Raw genomic sequence first — 18,285 nt, 5'->3', positions numbered from 1 at the left:
ATTCGGGATTTGGGTGTTTCTTGTGGGTTTTTTCTTTATTCGGGTTGTGTGGGTATTGGGTTTTTATTGGGCTTAGGGGTTTTTTTTTGTATTTTGGAGGGTTTTATTGTATCTTGGGTTTTTTTGTATTTTGGGGGTTTACTATTGCTTCTTGGGTGTTTGGTGGGGGTTTCTATTGTACTTTGGGTCTCATGTGGTTTTGGGGGTTGTGGCCTTGTGGGTTTTCTTGAGTTTTTTATGTGGGCTATTGGGGTTTTTTTTTGTATTGTGGGGAGTCTATTGTATCTTGGGTTTTTCTGTATTATGGGGGGGTTACTTTTGTATCTTGGGTGATTGATGGGGTTTACTATTGTATTTTGGGTCTCATGTGGGTTTTGGGTGTTGTGGGTTTGTAGTTCCTTGTGGGTTTTCTTGGGTTTCTATGTGGGTTAGCTGAGTTGCTCCTGTGTATACTTCCTGTGTACTTGGGGTGCCTTACGCTTTTTTAATGAAATTTTCTTACTTATAAAAAAAAAAGTAATTAAATTTACCTCTTCCTATCAACTTAAGCTTTTAAGATAAGTGGTGATTTAATATGGTATCAGAGCCAAAGGTCCCGAGTTCGAACTCTGTTTCTTTCATTTACCTCACATTTTAATTAAATATTCCACATGTTGGGCCTCACCTATTAAAAGGAAGTTTGAGTCCACAAGTGAGGGAGAGTGTTAAAATATTGATTAAGTGATTAAATTTACATCTTTCTATCAGCTTAAGCTTTTAGGAAAAGTGGTAATTTAACAGACGTTAAAGGAGATATTGGGTTCTCTAAAAAAGGAAATTGACACATCTAGATTAGTTGGAGGTGGGGCGGGTTGGAAGCAAAACTGAACCGGTAAAGGGCTGTTAAGAGAATGGGCCTTTCGTGTTTAAGGCTAAAGGCCCAAGTGGTGCAAGGGGCGTTAGTGTGAAGTCTAATGTCATGTGTGGACTGAAAGCCTAGAAACATAACAAGGCGACATGGTTGTGTTTTGGTAAGGTATACCATTGTTAGACTTTTCCCTAGCACAGGGCGCAATGGAGAGTGAATCAGGGGTCGACTGATGTCACGACGGGGACAAGCCAGAGCATAGAGAAGGATGCAGATCATCTAGTTTTTAGGATAGAGGTTGCTGATAAGGAGGTTGGGGAAGAGGAGTTTACCGATGGTGGGGAGCGCCCAAAGTTTCGTTGGCCGCAAGTAGTTCGATGGAGATTGTGGTGGTAGGAGATTATGGGTCTTGCTCAGAGATTGCCAAAGAGCAGAATATGGTTGGAATTGAGAGTGATGCATCAGGTGTAACCACATTCATCACGAGTTTGGATATAATTTCTCATTTGCAAGCGAGGGAGGAAGCGTGTGAGGCGGAAGGGTGGGTATGATTGTTTGGGGGAAGAGTATCGGGGTTGAGAAAGATATTCCCAGAATACTGTGGAAGATAAAGGAGAGCATTCCGCAAATGTTGCACCAGCATGAGAATTTCGGAGAAGGTGCTGACGTTGGAGCATGGTTCTAAGAATTATGATGTTTTTTTGGGAAAAGGTTTGGGGGATGGCAGTGGCTCCTGAATGGGTATTTACGGGCGTATATGGTCCTAATAATGACTATGACAGGAAAATGCTTTGGGATGAACTGGTTGGAATTATGAGTTGGTGGGAAAAGCCTTGGTGCATTGGAGGAGATTTTAATGCTATTCGATATCCGAGTGAGAGATTAGGAGATACCCAATATTCTTCAGCTATGAGGGAGTTTTTCGATTTCATCTTTGAACAAGGGTTCATGGACATTCCTCTTGTGGGTGTTAAGCTCACTTGGTCCAACAATTATGGCTGATAGATTTTTATTCTCTCCTGAATGGGAGGAACAATTTCTGATGTAGTTCAGAGGAGACTCCCTAGACTTTTGTCGGATCATTTCCCCTTAATGCTAGTGGTTGGTATTTCAAATTCGAAAATATGTGGCTGAAATCTGAGGACTTTGTGGGTCAAGTGAAATTATGGTGGCATAGCTATCAGCTTGAGGGCTGTCCTAGTTATGTATTGGCGTGCAAATTGAAAGATTTAAAAGGTGATTTGAGAAAATGGAATGAAGATATCTTTGAGATGTAGGGAAGCGGAAAAAGGCTTTATTGTAGGGTATTCGAGAGCTAGATGTCATTGGGGAAGGGAGAGTGTTGGTTGAGGAGGAAAAGGGCATGAAGAAGGATTTTGCTAGGGAGAGTGTTGGAAGAGAGGTGGCTTCTCTATGAAGAAGTGAGCTGAAGACAGAAATCTCGAGCTCTTTGGTTGAGAGAGGGAGATAAGAACACGGTTTTTTCACAGGGTGACGAACTTAAATAGAAGAAATAATAATGTTGAATCTTTACTTGTTTATGGGTCCTTATTGTCGGATTCTACAAAGATAAGGGAGCATATAATACAGTTATTCAGAATAGTATAGTTGGAGGCCAAAGATGAATGGACTCTTTTCAATCAATTGGTGAAGAGGAGGGTTCTTGGTTGAAAAGAGACTTTTAGGAGAGCGGTTTTTCAGATGGTTAAAAATCTAAATGGAGATAAAGCCCGGGGCCTGATGGTTTTCCTTGGGGGTTTTTTTTTTTCATAAATGTTGGGAGAATTTGAAAGAGGATATAATGGCATTTTTTAGAGAATTTCGTAGTGAAAGACGGTTTGAGAAAAGTATTATTGCTTCTTTCATATCTCTCATATCATAGAAAGTTAGTGTAGTGAATATTAAGGATTTTCGTCCTATCAACCTAGTGGGTGTTGTATACAAAATAATTTGTAAGGTGCTAGCAAACAAATTGAAACAGGTGTTGGAGAAGATCATACCAAATTCACAGAATGCATTTGTTAAGGGGAGACATTCTGGATTCGGTTTTGATTGCAAATGAGTGTATTGATAATCGACTCAGATCGCGAGTACCAGGTTTATTATGCAAATTGGATCTCAAAAAGACATATGATCATGTGAATTGGGAGTTCTTGTTATACTTGTTGGAAAGGTGAGGGTCTGGGGAGAAATGGAGTGCCTGGGTAGCTTTTTTGTATTTCTACGGTTTGCTATTTAGTTTTAATAAATGGAGCCCCATCTAGTTTCTTTAGTAGTACTTGGGGTTTAAGACAAGGGGATCTGTTATCACCCTTACTTTTTGTAGTGGTAATGGAGGCTTTGAGTATGATGATGTCGGGCATAGTGGATAGGGATCTTTTGGATGGTTTTACAGTGGGATCGAGAAATGCTGCAAGAATGGTTGTCGTACTTTTTATTTGCGTTTGATACTTTATTTTTTTACGAGGCTAATGGTGAACATCTTCGTAAGGTGAGATGTCTTTTTGTATGTTTCAAAGTGGTCTCGGGGTTGAAGATTAATTGGTCGAAGTCAGAGGATGATATAGAAAGGTTGGCTGATATATTTGGGTGTAGGGTGGCTGTGTTACCTATGAAATATCTGGCACTTCCTTTAGGGGCGCCATACAAGTCAGTTACTATATAGAATGGTATTGTAGAAAAAATAGAAAGGTGAATGGCGGGCTGGAAGCGGCTATATTTGTCGAAGGAAGGGAGGTTGACGTTGTTCAAAAGTACTTTGTCCAAACTTATTACTATATTTGTTTCCCATTCCTTTGGGTGTGGTGAATAGGATTGAGAAACTTCAAAGAGATTTTTTTATGGGGAGGTATCAAAGAGGAGTTTAAATTTCATCTCGTTAAATGGTCAACAATTTGGTCTCCTATGCAATATGTTGGTTTGGGTGTAAGAAATTTGATTAAATTTAATCAAGCTTTGTTAGGTAAATGGTTATGGCGTTATTCTACGTAGAGGGATGCGTTATGGCGTTTGGTTGTGGAAGCAAAATATGATAGTTTGAGTGGTGGTTGGTGTTCTAAGGAGGTAGCGGGACCTTTTGGTGTTGGAGTGTGGAAACATATTAGGAGGGGGTGCCGAGTCTTCTCGAGATGTATTAGATATGAAGTGGATGATGAATCTAAGATTCGTTTTTGGCATGATGCTTGGTGTGGGGATCAACCATTGAAGGAAGCTTTCCTAGTGTTATTTGGTATTGCTCATTGTATGGAGGCATGAGTTGTGGACAACAAGCTGTTTTCTAATGGCGTTATTCAGTGCAATGTGTCTTTTGTTAGAACTATTCAAGATTGGGTGGTAGATTTGGTGCTTGCATTTTTGGTGTGTTATATTCATTCAGATAGTGTTGTTATTGTGCACAACAATGATGAATAATACTAAATCGAAGAGAGAGAGAGAAAATTGAGACACAGATTTACGTGGTTTGTCAATGTTCCTACGTCCACAGGAGTGTAGCTATATTTCATTAACTGATTTAGGGTTACAACATAGCATACTTATATGAGAACACTAATTGTACGGACGCATTTTAAAAACCCCAAAATATTGCCGCACTTCGCTACGTTCACTCCACTCCAACAATTGGCCTCTATACTAGCATCTCGTATTACTCTTTATGCCTAAGAGAATATGAGCCACTTGTTCCAACAGTTGAGGTGCGGTTGTTTTTTCATTAGTTATCATCTACTTCGGGAGGTTCTTATTTTCCTTGGAGGAGTGTTTGAAAAGTTAAAGTCCAGTTGAGAGAGTTTTTTTGTGTGAACAACAGCTTATGGGAAGATTTTGCATAGTGGTGGATTGGTATTGCATGCGTAGGAGGGGCGGGGAATCTATTGATCATCTTTTACTCCATCACGAGGTGCAAGAGAATTATGGAGTGCAATCCTATTCGGAGTCCATTGGGTTATGTCTCCAAGGATGGTCAATTGTTAGATTGTCAGCAAGGTCAAATAAGTAGTCGCTCAATTCTAGATGTGTGGAGGATAGCCCCATTGTACTTAATGTGGAGTATATGGAGAGAGAGGAATGCTAGATGTTTTGAAGATTGTGAGAAGATAAAGGAAGAGCTCAAGAACATCCTGTTCAAATTGCTTTTTGGTTGGACTGGGGAGTATAGTATCTCTCAATCTTTGAACTTTTTTGAATTTGTGGATTTTTGTTCTTCTTTTAGCATGTAAGGGGGACTTTCTATGTATACATCCCATGTATTAGGCTTGTGCCCCTCTGCACTTTTCAATGAAATGAATTATTTATAAAACGAAACATGTAAACTCATTAATCTTGATATAGATTGCTAAAAAAATGATATGTGGATCAGTTAATTATTTATCAAATGCATTAAGCTTACAAGAATTATGTTAAACAGCCATAATATAGACTCAATTGTCACCATAGGAACAATGACTTTGATAGATGGTTGTTATTCTTTGATTACATGGGATCTTCGCATTTTATTACTTGATTCGTGTTTCTTTTCTAGCTGCTGTAGATATCATATCTTTTCCATAATTTCGTTCCCACTATGGAACATCATCCTTTTGGGATTCTCATGGTATGTTGGTTGAATTTGGTTGTATATCTCCTTATTTTTTATTTTGTTAATGTTTTGTTTGTCCATGTGGCCTTTTATTTGCTCATGGTCTCTAGTTAATTTGGGCTTCTCTCTTTCTAGATTGGCCAATTATGGCATTTGAGATTAATCACAGGAGGGCTTTCGATGCTCACTCCTTTTGTCTTTGGGTTGTGAAGGGGTGATTATGCTGGATCTTTGGTGGCACTTCTTTTGATTCCCTAGTAGTTGAATAAAGAGTTAAAGCTTGTGTTCTGAATTGGTTTATTTCATTGAATAATTTTGGTGAAGTAAGGATGAGAATGTTGAGTAATGGTCAAGAGACTGTCCTCTTGATCCAGTTCTGTTGTGATTTGGGTCTGCGGTCAAACTTTTTTTAATGTCTTCATGTGGTCATATAGATCCATTTACTCTTCTGGGGTCTAATGGGTGTTTCTCCTGCTTTCTTGCTTTCAGTTTTGTTACTCCTTTCAACTCTCTCTCTCTCTCTCTCTCTCTCTCTCTCTCTCCCTCCCTCCTTACCAGCGCGTGAGAGCGCGTCCAGCTAGTAGATCCTTTCTCTCCGCTTCCTAGCTTCTCGTTTGCTGTTGGGGTTTGAGCTTCGAATTTCCGGTTCTTTGGGTCTTGCTTGTTTCGCACGTAGGGGCGTCAATAGGCGATTCCACTTTTGGGTCTTTCTCCTCCGATGACAATGTGAACCTTTTTTGGGTCGACCGCTTGAGATTTGGGTGTGTTTTGAGATGGAGAGGAGTTTTATCGTGGAGTCGAAGACTTTTGTCTTGTTGGTTCTGGATGGGGTGTCAGTGCTGAGGGTGGAGGAGAAGAGAAATTTTTTTTCCGGCGAGCTCATAATGAGTACCCAGTGCTCTGAATGACTTGCGTCGATGTTGGAAATTCTCTTGGGTTTTTCGGAAGATCAAGATTTTATCAAATCATTTAGGGAAGGGTCGAAAGTTTTGATTGCTCGGAGAGGGGGGAACCAAGCTGGCCGATTCTTAGAGGCAGCCGCTTTTGGGATGGGTGGTTGGAAAGGGTTCATTTTGATCCTTGAGGGTCATGGAGGGTGGGGTTGGCGCAAATTCTCTGGCGAGCTAAGAATGGTCATAGAATTCCTCTCTGCCACGATGGGTTGCGGTTTGGGTTCCTCGTTTGCAAAAGATGGGAAGGAATAAGGGTCTAGGTTGGGTTTGGCTCCTTTTTGGACAGGGCCTTCATTTGTGGAGGTGTTGAGGTCAGATTCGGTCTTTGCTGTGAAGTCATTGCCCATCGTGGGGGGTCATCATTTCAAGAGGAGGGCTTCGCCGTTAGAGCCATGTGCTCTTGACCTTATTCCGGTGGTGAGGTTTGTAGATGATAATCCGAGGTCTGTGTTGGATTGCTCTACATTGGAGTCTCTTACGGTTGATCTATTCTTCCCTTGCGAAGGGTTGCATCATTTCTCCTTCCATTGAGGGAAATAGATTCTCCCAATCCCGGAATTGGCTTGTTGACTTTGATCATAACGGGGAGATTATGGCTTGGGAGGAGGAAGGTGATTATTGGGATGGATTACCCTTGGATTGGGCGTAAGATGGGGCTTTTGGGGAGGAGGCCATGGCAATTTGGGATGCCATGGAAGAAGATTTCTACTGGGATAAGATGATTGCACGCCAAAAGTCTATGTGAAAAAGGGAGCTTCTGCATTTGCATAGCTCCATCAATTATGGCGACGCGAAAGATCCTTAAGGCGTAAGAAAGGCAAGACACACATGGTGTAGGTTGGTGTGCCTTGGCGGGTGGTGGGTTGCCTTGTTTCTTAGTTGGGCCCTTTTGTAGTTTGTTTTTGGGTGTTTTTTCGGCTTTTGGGGTTTAGGTTTTGCTGGTTTTGTTGGGCTTTACGGGTTAGCTTTAGCTGCTTTTGCGTATATTTCCTGTGTACTTAAGGGTGCCTTACACTTTTATTAATAAAGTTTTCTTACTTATCAAAAAAAAAAAAAAAAAAAAATGGCAAATTACATGCGGACATAGTAGGCCTTGAACTCGAAATCTCCCCCTCCATCTTTTTCTTTTTGGTTTTGTTTTAGAATAGATGTGCTATTTGAGATTGGACTCATTGGCTAAAGTGTCATATTTTAAAGTTGACCTAGAGATAACAAATGATCTAATCGTTCATAATTTAGGGATGTTATCAGGACTTAATCGGATTTCCATACTTGGGTTTCATTTAAACCGAAATCAGCCTCTCAATTTTGATTTTGAACATACTGTATTTTCTTTGACGTCAGCGTTTATCCAACCTCCATCTTTTACAAAATAGTTAGTTGACATGAAATATGGCTTATTGTTTTCTGCTATAGTATCATTATTCTTTATGTAGTTATATGACCATACTGTTGCAAATATTACTTGTTGGTCTATTTTTTAGCTTGTTCTCTGTCGAAGGCTGTTTAGTCATGCTCAATGGTTCTTCATTAAGTGTGGTTATATCATTCTTCTTCCGACTACTTTGAGCAGGAACAACTTGATGGGGCTGGCATTGAGCTACCAAGCCTTTTTAAGTGGATTGAAAGTGAGGCTCCTAATGGTTGCTGCACTGAAGCTTGGAAAAAGAGGGTACACTGGGTAGGATCTCAGATGACTGGTGAAATTACTGAGTCAATAGCTGATACTGAGAAGTTTCTTAAAATCCACCGGCCTGTTAGAAGGTATTGTTTTCCCCTTTTGGCATCATAAATTCTGCAAGGTTTAATGTTTAACTTATACGGTTCTTTTTTGTGGGTTTAGACGACATGGTAAATTATTGGAGGAGGGTGCAAGCGGATTTCTGCAGAAAAAACTTGCTGGTGATGGAAGCAAGGGTGCTGTAACAGAAGATCCTGATGGAAGCAAGGATGCTGTAATAGAAGATCCCGTGGTTGATTGGTGTTCTCTCAACAAAATACTTTCTGATGGCATAGCTGATGATGATACTTCGTTTGGCAGTAAGCATTGGGCCTCTGTTTACTTGGCCAGCACTCCACAGCAAGCTGCAGTGATGGGACTTCAGTTTCCTGGAGTCAATGAGGTGACAAATTGAGTTTCACTTTTTATTTTATTTTGGATAAGTAAATGAATTTCATTAAAACGCAAAGGGGTGCGATCTCAAGTGCACTAGAATTATACAAGTGAGACACTTATCAAGAAAAAGTTAAAAGATAAAAAAATCATGAATACTGGAAATATGAAAACAATTATAGGCAGCCATTAGTGGTAAGGGGTTTTGAAGAAAAATGCATTTAATTCTGCCACCGTCCTCTCTCAATCTTCAATTTTTTTTTTTTTTTATCATTGCCTTCTCTCCAAACACACCACATTGCTATACTATGATGTCTACCAAATTGTCCTCTCCAACAAGCCAAGAGATCCACCACTCGTTGAAGTATGACTCACTCTATTCCAAAAAGACCAAAAATAGAGTTCCATATGACACTATCTGTCTCCCAATGGAGCAATAGATGATCAACAATTTTCCTTCTCTTCTTACACATGCAACACCAATTTGCCACTATGATATGCCGCTTTCTTAAATTTTTCATAGTGTAGATCTTCTCTAAAGTGGCCGTCCAAGCAAAGAAAGCCACTCTTGAGGGAGTATTAGTCTGACAAATACTCTTACAAGGGAAATGAGTACTATTATGGGATAATGCATTGTAGAACATTTTGACTTCAAACATCCATCTCTTGGAAGGGGACCAACTAAGCTTGTCTTCACCACCCTGTTTCAGTTTTATGGAATACAAACGGTTGAAGAACGAAGAAAAGAATTGTACCTCCTAGTCATGCATCACTTAGATAAAATTAATATTCTACTAAAGAGAGTTATTAAAAAATTGTAATTGATCTGCTAGGAAGCCTCCTTAGAGCGAACAATAGTAAATAACTCCTCAAAAGCTACCTGTAAAGTCTGATCCCCACACCACACATCATGTTAAAAAAATCTTATCTTAGAACCATCAACCACCTCAAATCTAATAAATCTAGAAAACCCCCCCTAACCCTTCCTAATATTTTTCAAAGAGGGTGCTTTTGGGGAGGAGGTGTTGGCAATTCGGGATGCCATGGAAGAAGAATTTCAGCTTGACAAGATGATATCGCGCCAAAAGTTCAAAGGCAAGAGGGAGCTTCTGAATCTACATAGCTCTATCAACTATGGGGACGCTAAACCTTCCGCTAGGCGTTGGAAAGGAAATGACCTTATGTTGTAGAGTTGTATGCTTGGGTTGGTTTGTGGGTCGTTTCTCGGGCTTTTGGTTTTTGCTTGGGATCTTTTGAAGGTTGTTGTTCGTGGGTTTTTCCCTCTGTATTTTGGATGGGGGCTTCTTCTGTAGTTTGGGTTTTATGGGGGTTTTGTCTGGATTTTGGGTTTTATGGGAGCTTTGGGTGTTGTGAGTGCGGAAGTCTTTGTGAGTTTTCTTATGTGGGCTAGCTGGGTTGTTCCTATGTACTTAAGGGCGCTTTTTCGTTTTTTTTTTTTAATAAAGTTTTTCTTACTTATAAAAAAAAAATTTTTTTTTTTTAAAGACAAATCCAATACGACATGTTAACATGATTAGGATATCACCCACCCCATAAATTGGCATATTTAACAATCTCCTCAGAGTATCTTTCTCAGAAGCGTAGTACCATAACTACTTTCTCAAAGGAGCTCGGTTGAACAGTAGTAAATTTCGGACACCTAGGTGTTTCTACTTTTGTAGACTTTCTAAATTTATTAGTTGTTCCTTCCTTTTAGGGGCACTCTTGTATACTTCCCGTGTATTAGGGTTGCGCCTCTCTGCGCTTTTTTTTGAATTTGAAATTACTTATAAAAAAAAAAAAAATTTCGGACCCCTAAGCCCCCCCCACCCCCTCAGATATCGTAGTAAAAACCTTAGAAAAACTTACCAAGTGAAATTTGACCTCCACCAATATCGCCCCACAAGAAATCCTATTGTAACTTCTCTATACGATTAGCAAAGCCCATAGGTAGGTAAATTAGACAAGATGCTCTTAATCAAAGTAATCCTACCGCCCTTAGATAAGTACAACCACTTCCAACTAGCCAAATGCCGCTCTATCTTCTCAATAATGCCATTCCAAATAGATTTGGCCTTAAAAGAAGCTCCTAATAGACCCAAATACTTCATAGGCAAAGAAGATACTCTGCATCCAAGAATATGAGCCAGACTTTCCACGTTATCGACATTTTTGACATGGACTAATTCTCATTTAGCAAAATAAATCTTCAAACCCGAGACAACTTCAACTTGGGTTGTCTTCGGTTTTGCCTAGGCAAGTAGTCGATTTATAAGCGTGTTGGTGGACTGTTGGTAGCGCTCAGAGTATTGTTGTATGGAAGATGGTGCATTCGTGTTGTTGTGGTGTCTATGGAGGGAAATAAATGACAGAAGTTTTGAGGACTGTGAGAGGATTCTGGTGGAGATTAAGACTTTATTTTTCTATATTATGTATCTTTGGATGGCTGCATTTGTTTATCTATCTCCCATCTCCAATCGCACGAACTTAGAAAAAGTATCCCACCCCCTTTGAATATACTTCCATACACTCACACCATAAGACCCTACCCCCGGTAAAGAACACCAGCCACCCCTTACACTCCCATACTTAACTTCAATCACCGATCTCCACAAAGCCTTGCGCTCCTGAATAAACCTCCACATCCACTTCCCCAATAAAGCTCTATTAAATTGAATCACATTTCGATCTCCCGAACCACTTTCCTTAATTGGAGTACAAATTCTGTGCTAGTTTACTAAGTGAAATTTTACTTCATCCCCCATGCCACTCCACAAAAACTCCCGTTGAAGTCTCTCCAATCTCTTAGCCACATTCACAGGAATGGAGAACGATAAATAATATGTAGGAATGCTAGAAATAGTACTTTTAATCAGTGTCACCCGACCACCCGTAGATAAATATAGTTTCTTTCCAACTAGCTAACCGGCGTTTCCACTTTCTCAATAACTCAATTCCAAATAGAAATAGATTTAAAAGATGCTCCCAAGGGCAAACCCAAATAAGTCAACGGCAACGACGCAACTCGACAAAAGAATATGAACGAAAGAATCAACATATTCCACCTCACCTATGGGAATAATTTTTGATTTATCTAAATTGATCCTCAACCCTGAACCGGCCTTAAAACATAAGAAAGTACACCTCAAATTTCTAACATGTCCTGCCTGTGCACCACAAAAAATTAAAGTATCATCCGCAAACAACAAATGATTTACCACTAATTCTTCATTATCCTTGGTTCCCATAGAAAAACTTGTCAACAAACCTTGGAGTACAGTCGCATCCAACATTTGGCTTAACGATTCCATAACCACCACAAACAACGAAGGAGATAGCAGATCATCTTCCCTAAGCCCACGAGAACTCTGAAAGAAACTAGACGGAGTGCCATTCACCAATATGGGAAATCTTACCGTAGATATACAAAATTCTATCCAATCCCTCCACTTCTCCCCAAACCCACACCGCTGAAGTATGTAGAGCAAAAAATCCCAATTAACATAATCATACGCTTTTTCCAAATCCAATTTACACAACAAACCCGCCTTCCCTGACCGCATTCGGCTATCCTTGCAGTCATTAGCTATGAGAACTGAATCCAAAATTTTCCGTCCTCCAATGAAAGCTATTATAGAGTTGCAATATGTGTTCGCTGATCTCATAATGGTTGGATGAAACTGTACGACTAACAAATCAAAGATTTAATAGAGTTTTTTCTTCAGTTTGATTTGGCTAGTCTGTGAAAAAACTTCGTCACGTATCACCTACCCTCAACCATAACATCATCGATTTTTGCCTCCAACTCACCTCCTCCATAAGAGTAGTCCTCTCCAAATCACTAATAGTTGCAACCTTCCCAAGGTTCGCCTCATCACATAGGGCTCTCTTCTTCAATAACATCAAGACCTCATAACTCATCCAGAAGAAACTTTTTTCCCCTCTCTACATCGCCAAACACTTCCTCGTTTTAGATTCTTAAATTAGCTTTTAAAGCATTTTTTTTATAGGTAATAAACAAAATAGCATTAAAAAAGCGCAAAGGCGCCCCTAAGTATACATGGAGTATACAAAAAGGATACCAAAACAAAAGAGAAATAGAAAACAAAAAAAGAAACCCGAAAAAACCCAAGAAAGGCTACATTAAACCCCCAATCTCTTGCCTACCCTGCTAGAACCCACACCCCTAGCATCGAAATTGATCGAGCATTCTAGATTCTTGACCTCTCTATTCCCTTTTTTTCAAAGCATTTAGTCCACCACTATTTTAAGTTTTACGGAAAACCAGTTAAATCATCACTTATGTCAAAAGCTTAAGCTAATACAAATGGATGAATTTAATCATTTAATTAATATTCTAACACTCACGTGTGGGTTCGTACTCTTCTTCAACAAGTGAGACGCAACACATAGACAATTTAATTGAAGAGTGAATTGTGGACTCTGGGTTCAAACTCATGGCCGCTGGCTCTGAAACCATAATAAATCCTACTTATATCAAAAGGTTAAGTTGATAAGTAATGATAAATTTAATCATTTTAATTAATATTCTAACACTCCCCCTTACGTGTGTACTCAAACACTCCCTCAACATGTGAGGTCTAACACATAAAATATTTAACTGAAATGGAGGAGTGAATTGTGGGGTTAGTGTAACGACCCACCCCAATGACACAATATTGTCCGCTTTTGGCTCCTCAAACCAGACTTCTCAGGAGGTCACCTATCCTGGGATTGCTCCCGCAGAAGCACGCTTAACTGCGAAGTTCTGATAGGTTCATAACCATCACGGCTTTAAAACGCGTTGTGTCATAAATGATGCATTTATACATATAAGCACATCCTCATTCCTAGGCGATGTGGGATGTCACAATCACCCCCTCTTTGGACCCAGCGTCCCCGCTGGCGTCCCTCATTGGCTTGTGCACGCACCCACCATCTCAGGCTGGGCAATGGCTCTGATATCATTTGTAACGATCCACCCTCAATGACACAATATTGTCCGCTTTTGGCTCCCCAAACCAGACTTCCCAGGAGGTCACCCATCCTGGGATTGCTCTCGCAGAAGCACGCTTAACTGCGGAGTTCTGATAGATTCATAACCATCACGGCTTTCAAACGCATTGTGTCATAAATGGTGCATTTATACATATAAGCACATCCTCATTCCCAGGCGATGTGGGATGTCACAGTTAGAGTTTGAACTTATGACTTTTGGTTCTGATACCATGATAAATTACAACTTATTTGGCACATATTCTGGGTTGTAGAATTGGGTCTCTGTCGATGACTTATTTGGGTATGCCGTTGGGGGCGTCTTTCAAATCTATTTCTATTTGGAATGGGTTTATTGAGAAGGTGGAACGAAGGTTGTCTAGTTGGAAGAAACTTTATTTATCCAAGGGTGGTAGGGTGACGTTGATTCACAATACTCTTTCTAGCATTCCTACTTATTATTTATCTATGTTCCCTATTCCTGTGAGTGTAGCTAAGAAACTAGAGCGGCTTCAAAGGGAGTTTCTATGGAGTGGTATGGGTGATGAGACTAAATTTCATTTAGTCAATTGGCATCGAGTTTGTACTCCAATCAAGGTTGGTGGACTGAGAGTTCGTAATGTTATTAATTTTAATCAAGCCTTAATGGGGAAGTGGATTTGAAGGTTTTCTCAGGAGCGCAATGCTTTGTGGAGATCGGTGATTGAGGTGAAGTATGCGAGTGTGAGGGGAGGTTGGTGTTCATTACCGGTGATGGGGCCTTATGGTGTCAGTGTTTGGAAGTTTATTCGAAGGGGGTGGGATAATGTTGCCAAGTATTTGCGTTTTGAGGTGGGTGATGGGTCTCATATTCGCTTTTGGCATGATTTATGGTGTGGGGACAGGCCTCTCAAGCTCTGTTATCCAGCTTTGTACACTATTGCGCGTTCTCTTGATGCTTGGGTGGTGGATAATATGTCTGTAGTAGGAGGTGTGGTTCATTAGAATGTTCTCTTTACGCGCTTTGCTCAGGATTGGGAGGTGGAGATGGTGATGTCTTTTTTTGAACAGTTATACTCTATTCGGGTTTAGCATGGGGAGGTTGATAGAGTGGTGTGGAATCTTTCTAAGATGATGAATTTTGAAATGAAGACTTTCTATAAAGCCTTAGTTTGTCACGAGGCAGTTTCTTTTCCTTGGAAGGGTATATGGCGTGTTAAAGCTCCGAAGCCGGTGGTGTTCTTTGTTTGGACAACAGCTTTAGGAAAGATTTTAACTCATGACAATCTACGTAGGCGTGGTATTGTGGTAGTAGAGTGGTGTGTTATGTGTAAGAAGCGTGGGGAATTCGTTGATCACCTTTTTCTTCATTGTGACGTGGCACGGGTTGTTTGGAGTTCTTTTTATAGCTTGTTCGGGGTGGAGTGGGTTATGCCTAGTAGTGTCTTGGATTTATTGAGTGGTTGGGGCACTTTGCTGGGTCGTGGTCCTGTTTTCCATATTTGGAAACAGGTTCCTTTTTGTGTTTTGTGGGGCTTGTGACATGAGAGAAATTCTAGGCTTTTTGAGGATGTGGAGGTACCGGTTGGGGCTCTTTGTAGAAATGTGCTTAATATGTTATATCTTTGGGTGTCGGCGCATAGCCCGAGTTGTATGTTATTCACTGATTTTTTACTTTCTTGTTCGTTTCTTTTCTCTGATTAGGGACACTTTTGTATACTTCCTGTGTATTAGGGTTGCGCCTCCCTGCGCTTTCTAATGAATTTTTTACTTATATAAAAAAAAAAAATTGCAACTTATGCCAAAAGCTTATGTTGATAGGAAATGATGAATTTAATTATTTCAATTAATCTCCTAACACTCACCCTCACATGTGAGACCAACACGTGGAATATTTAATTGAAATGTTAGATTGATGATAGAGACAAGGTTCGAACTCAGGACTTTTTGCTATGCTATCATGTTAAATCTCCATTTATCTCAAAAGCCTAAGCTGATAAACGTAAGTAAATTTAATCATTTGATAAATATTTAATACGTGAAATATTTAACTGAAATATGGTTGAATTGTAGAGTCGGCGTTTGAAATCATGATCTTTTGTTCTGATAACCATGATGAAAGATATGAAGGTAGAATTCTTCTTATTTCTCAATACCCCAATGATATATCTACACTTAGTTTATATAGAGAAGCAACACTAATATGGAATTGCTGTAAATGAAAAGATTTATGGAAAGGAAAACAAATCATATCTGCTGTATGTCTTCAAAAAAATCCTATGATTTTAACCACATATTTTCAAACTTAAAATGCTTTCTAACCCCATGAAAGTTTCCACAATCAAGAAGAATTTTTTTTGATAAGTAATTTCAAATTCAATAAAAAAGCGCAGAGGGGCGCAACCCTATTACATGGAAAGTATACAAAAGTGTCCCTAAACGGGAGGAACATCTAATAAATTTAGAAAGTCTACAAAAGTAGAAACACCTAGGTGGCAAAGACGGGACGCTAGAGCCTGCACTTGGTAATGGGCCTTCTTCTTCCCTGTTTCTTTTGAAGCTTTCAACCACCTTGGGATTCTTGCTAAGGGCTGACTGGAAGGACCAAAAGGCTCTTCACTCACTGGCAGAGACGAAGTTAATACCTCTGCAAAGCTCCTCCTTGTCTCCGATTTAGTCCCAGCTAGTGGAACTTTCGGTGCACTAGTCTGCTTCGTGACCCTGGACTGATCCGCTTGAAGATGACTGATGGCTAAGCGGAGCTCCAACTCAAACCGCTCCCAACCCTCACCGTATCTCCCTTTCGGCACTAAAATGGAGCCACTTTTCTTCCTGCCCTCATATTCTTCTATTAGCAGGAAAAAGCCATGCCTATTAGAACATTGCTGTCCAAGAATATGGGGGAAGCCAGCAACAAATTGATTCCAAAAAACTCTAGAATCTTGTACCGAAACTAACTCATCAAACGACTTGATCAGCCAGACTGCCTCATCTCTATGTAAAAGGATAGACTCCGTCACTCCTTTACACTTCTCTCGAATCCGAATTCCAGTAAAACCTCCCACCAACGACAAGTCGAAGTCCTTCGACTCAACAGACCATCGACTCATAGACCTAATTATGGTAACCCTTCCAATCTGCAAAAATCTCTTGTAAATAGCACCTTCAATACCAATAATGATGTAGAGCAAACAAGGAAAAATTAGCGAATTCGGTAGTCATGATTGAATCTATCCCATGAAAATGTAGAAAAATTACAAATCTATGTAGCTATTTGAGACATGATTAAGGCATCAAATCAAAGTAAATACTCTGGGCAGCAACGGTGCTGCTCTGTTTTCCAGAGAAACAAAGATTGCAGCTAATGATATCACATAGATATCCATAATGTACTATTTGTGACAATCATAACATAGACAGAGTGTTATTATCAGGAATGAGATATCAAGAAGAATTGAGAAATGATTTTAGCAAAGTCTTGGGTTTTCCGGCGGATCATGCTTCTTTTTCTTTTAAGTTCACTCCATTGGGGAAGCTTCAGATTCCTAAACCCCTTTTTGCCCCTCCGTCTCTCGCTGGAGCAGCTATTTTAGGTGAGAAGCTGCGTTCTCCCCTCCCTGTGGTGGCTTCTAAGCCTTTTCAGTGTTACTACAGGAGGGCAAAGATATTGAGGGAAGGGCATTCTGTGAAGTGGAATGATGGGCTACTTTATGACTCTCTGGAAGCGGTGAAGATGTCAATTGGCTACGTTGATAAGAGGGTTACAGGTGCAGAGCCGCTTGCTGAGAAGGCGGCAAAGCCTCCTGCAATGAAGAAGCCAATGAAGCCAGTGAATCAGGGCCTTTTTAGGAAGGGGTTTCTCAATCTTCCCCCGATTTCAGTCCCTCCCGTGGCGCTTCAGGAGGTCAACAATGGCGGGGTGGTAGGTCCTTCTTCCCCTTCGAGTGGTTGTTTTGATGGTTTCTCCCAATCTCGGAATTGGTCAGTTGGTTTTGATCATAACGGGGAGATTGTGGTGTGGGAGGAGGATGAAGATGATTATTGGGATGGTTTGCCCTTAGATTGGGCGATGGATGGGGATTTTGGGGAGGAGGCTTTGGCTATTCGGGATGCCATGGAAGATGAGTTCTAGTTTTTTGCGTGTTAGAAGTCTAAAGGGAAAAGGGAGCTTCTAAATTTGCATAGTTCCATCAACTATGGTGACGTGAACTACCCCTCTAGGCGTAGGAAAGGCAAGGCACACATGTTGTAGGTTTGTTGTGCCTTGACGGGTAGTGGGCAGTCTTGTTCTTAGTTGAGTTCTTTTGTAGCTTGTTTTGGTTCTTTTGTGTTCTGGGGCCTTGGTGCTATGGTTTTTTTGGGTTAATTTTGGTTGTTCCTGTGTACTTAGGGACGCCTTACGCTTTCTTTAATAACGTTCTTCTTACTTATAAAAAAAAAAAATTCTTGGGAGCCTCCTCTGGGACACTTTAGGAAGATGTGCTTCCCAATCAGGAGAGAAGAGAAATCTGTCAATTCTAGACTAAGAGGGAGGATCTCGGTTATTCGAACAAATAAAATCTCCACCTACAAGTGGAATATCGATGAGACTCTGATCGAAAATGAAGTTTGAGAATTCCTCCATGGCTGAATACGAATGGGCTTCAACCAAAATGTAACTAGGAAAATGAATGACGTTGAAATCTCTCCCAATGCACTACGACGAATTCCACCAATGAAGCAAGCTAGCTAATTCGTCCCATAAAGACCTTGTATCACGATCATAATTAGGACCCTAAACACCTGCAAATGCCCCATTTAAATTGATTAAGTGTGACCACAATGA

General features: G+C 40.3%; 1 protein-coding gene across 6 annotated transcripts in view; it reads left to right on the top strand.

Annotated features, from left to right (window-relative positions):
• Positions 1 to 18,285, top strand: part of LOC133851618 (protein CHROMATIN REMODELING 20) — an 89,088-nt gene that overhangs the window by 32,358 nt on the left and 38,445 nt on the right. For all 6 annotated transcript variants that reach the window (XM_062288112.1, XM_062288116.1, XM_062288115.1 and 3 more), the window contains 2 exons: positions 7,947 to 8,137; positions 8,217 to 8,496. In XM_062288112.1, the coding sequence (XP_062144096.1) occupies positions 7,947 to 8,137; positions 8,217 to 8,496 (471 nt within the window). The remainder of the gene's footprint in view (positions 1 to 7,946; positions 8,138 to 8,216; positions 8,497 to 18,285) is intronic.

This window comes from Alnus glutinosa, chromosome 12, assembly GCF_958979055.1.
Source record: "Alnus glutinosa chromosome 12, dhAlnGlut1.1, whole genome shotgun sequence".
In the NCBI taxonomy this organism is placed as follows: Eukaryota; Viridiplantae; Streptophyta; class Magnoliopsida; order Fagales; family Betulaceae; genus Alnus; species Alnus glutinosa.
The sequence above is the reverse complement of the archived record's forward strand: the minus strand, read 5'-3'. Positions and strand labels throughout refer to the sequence as shown.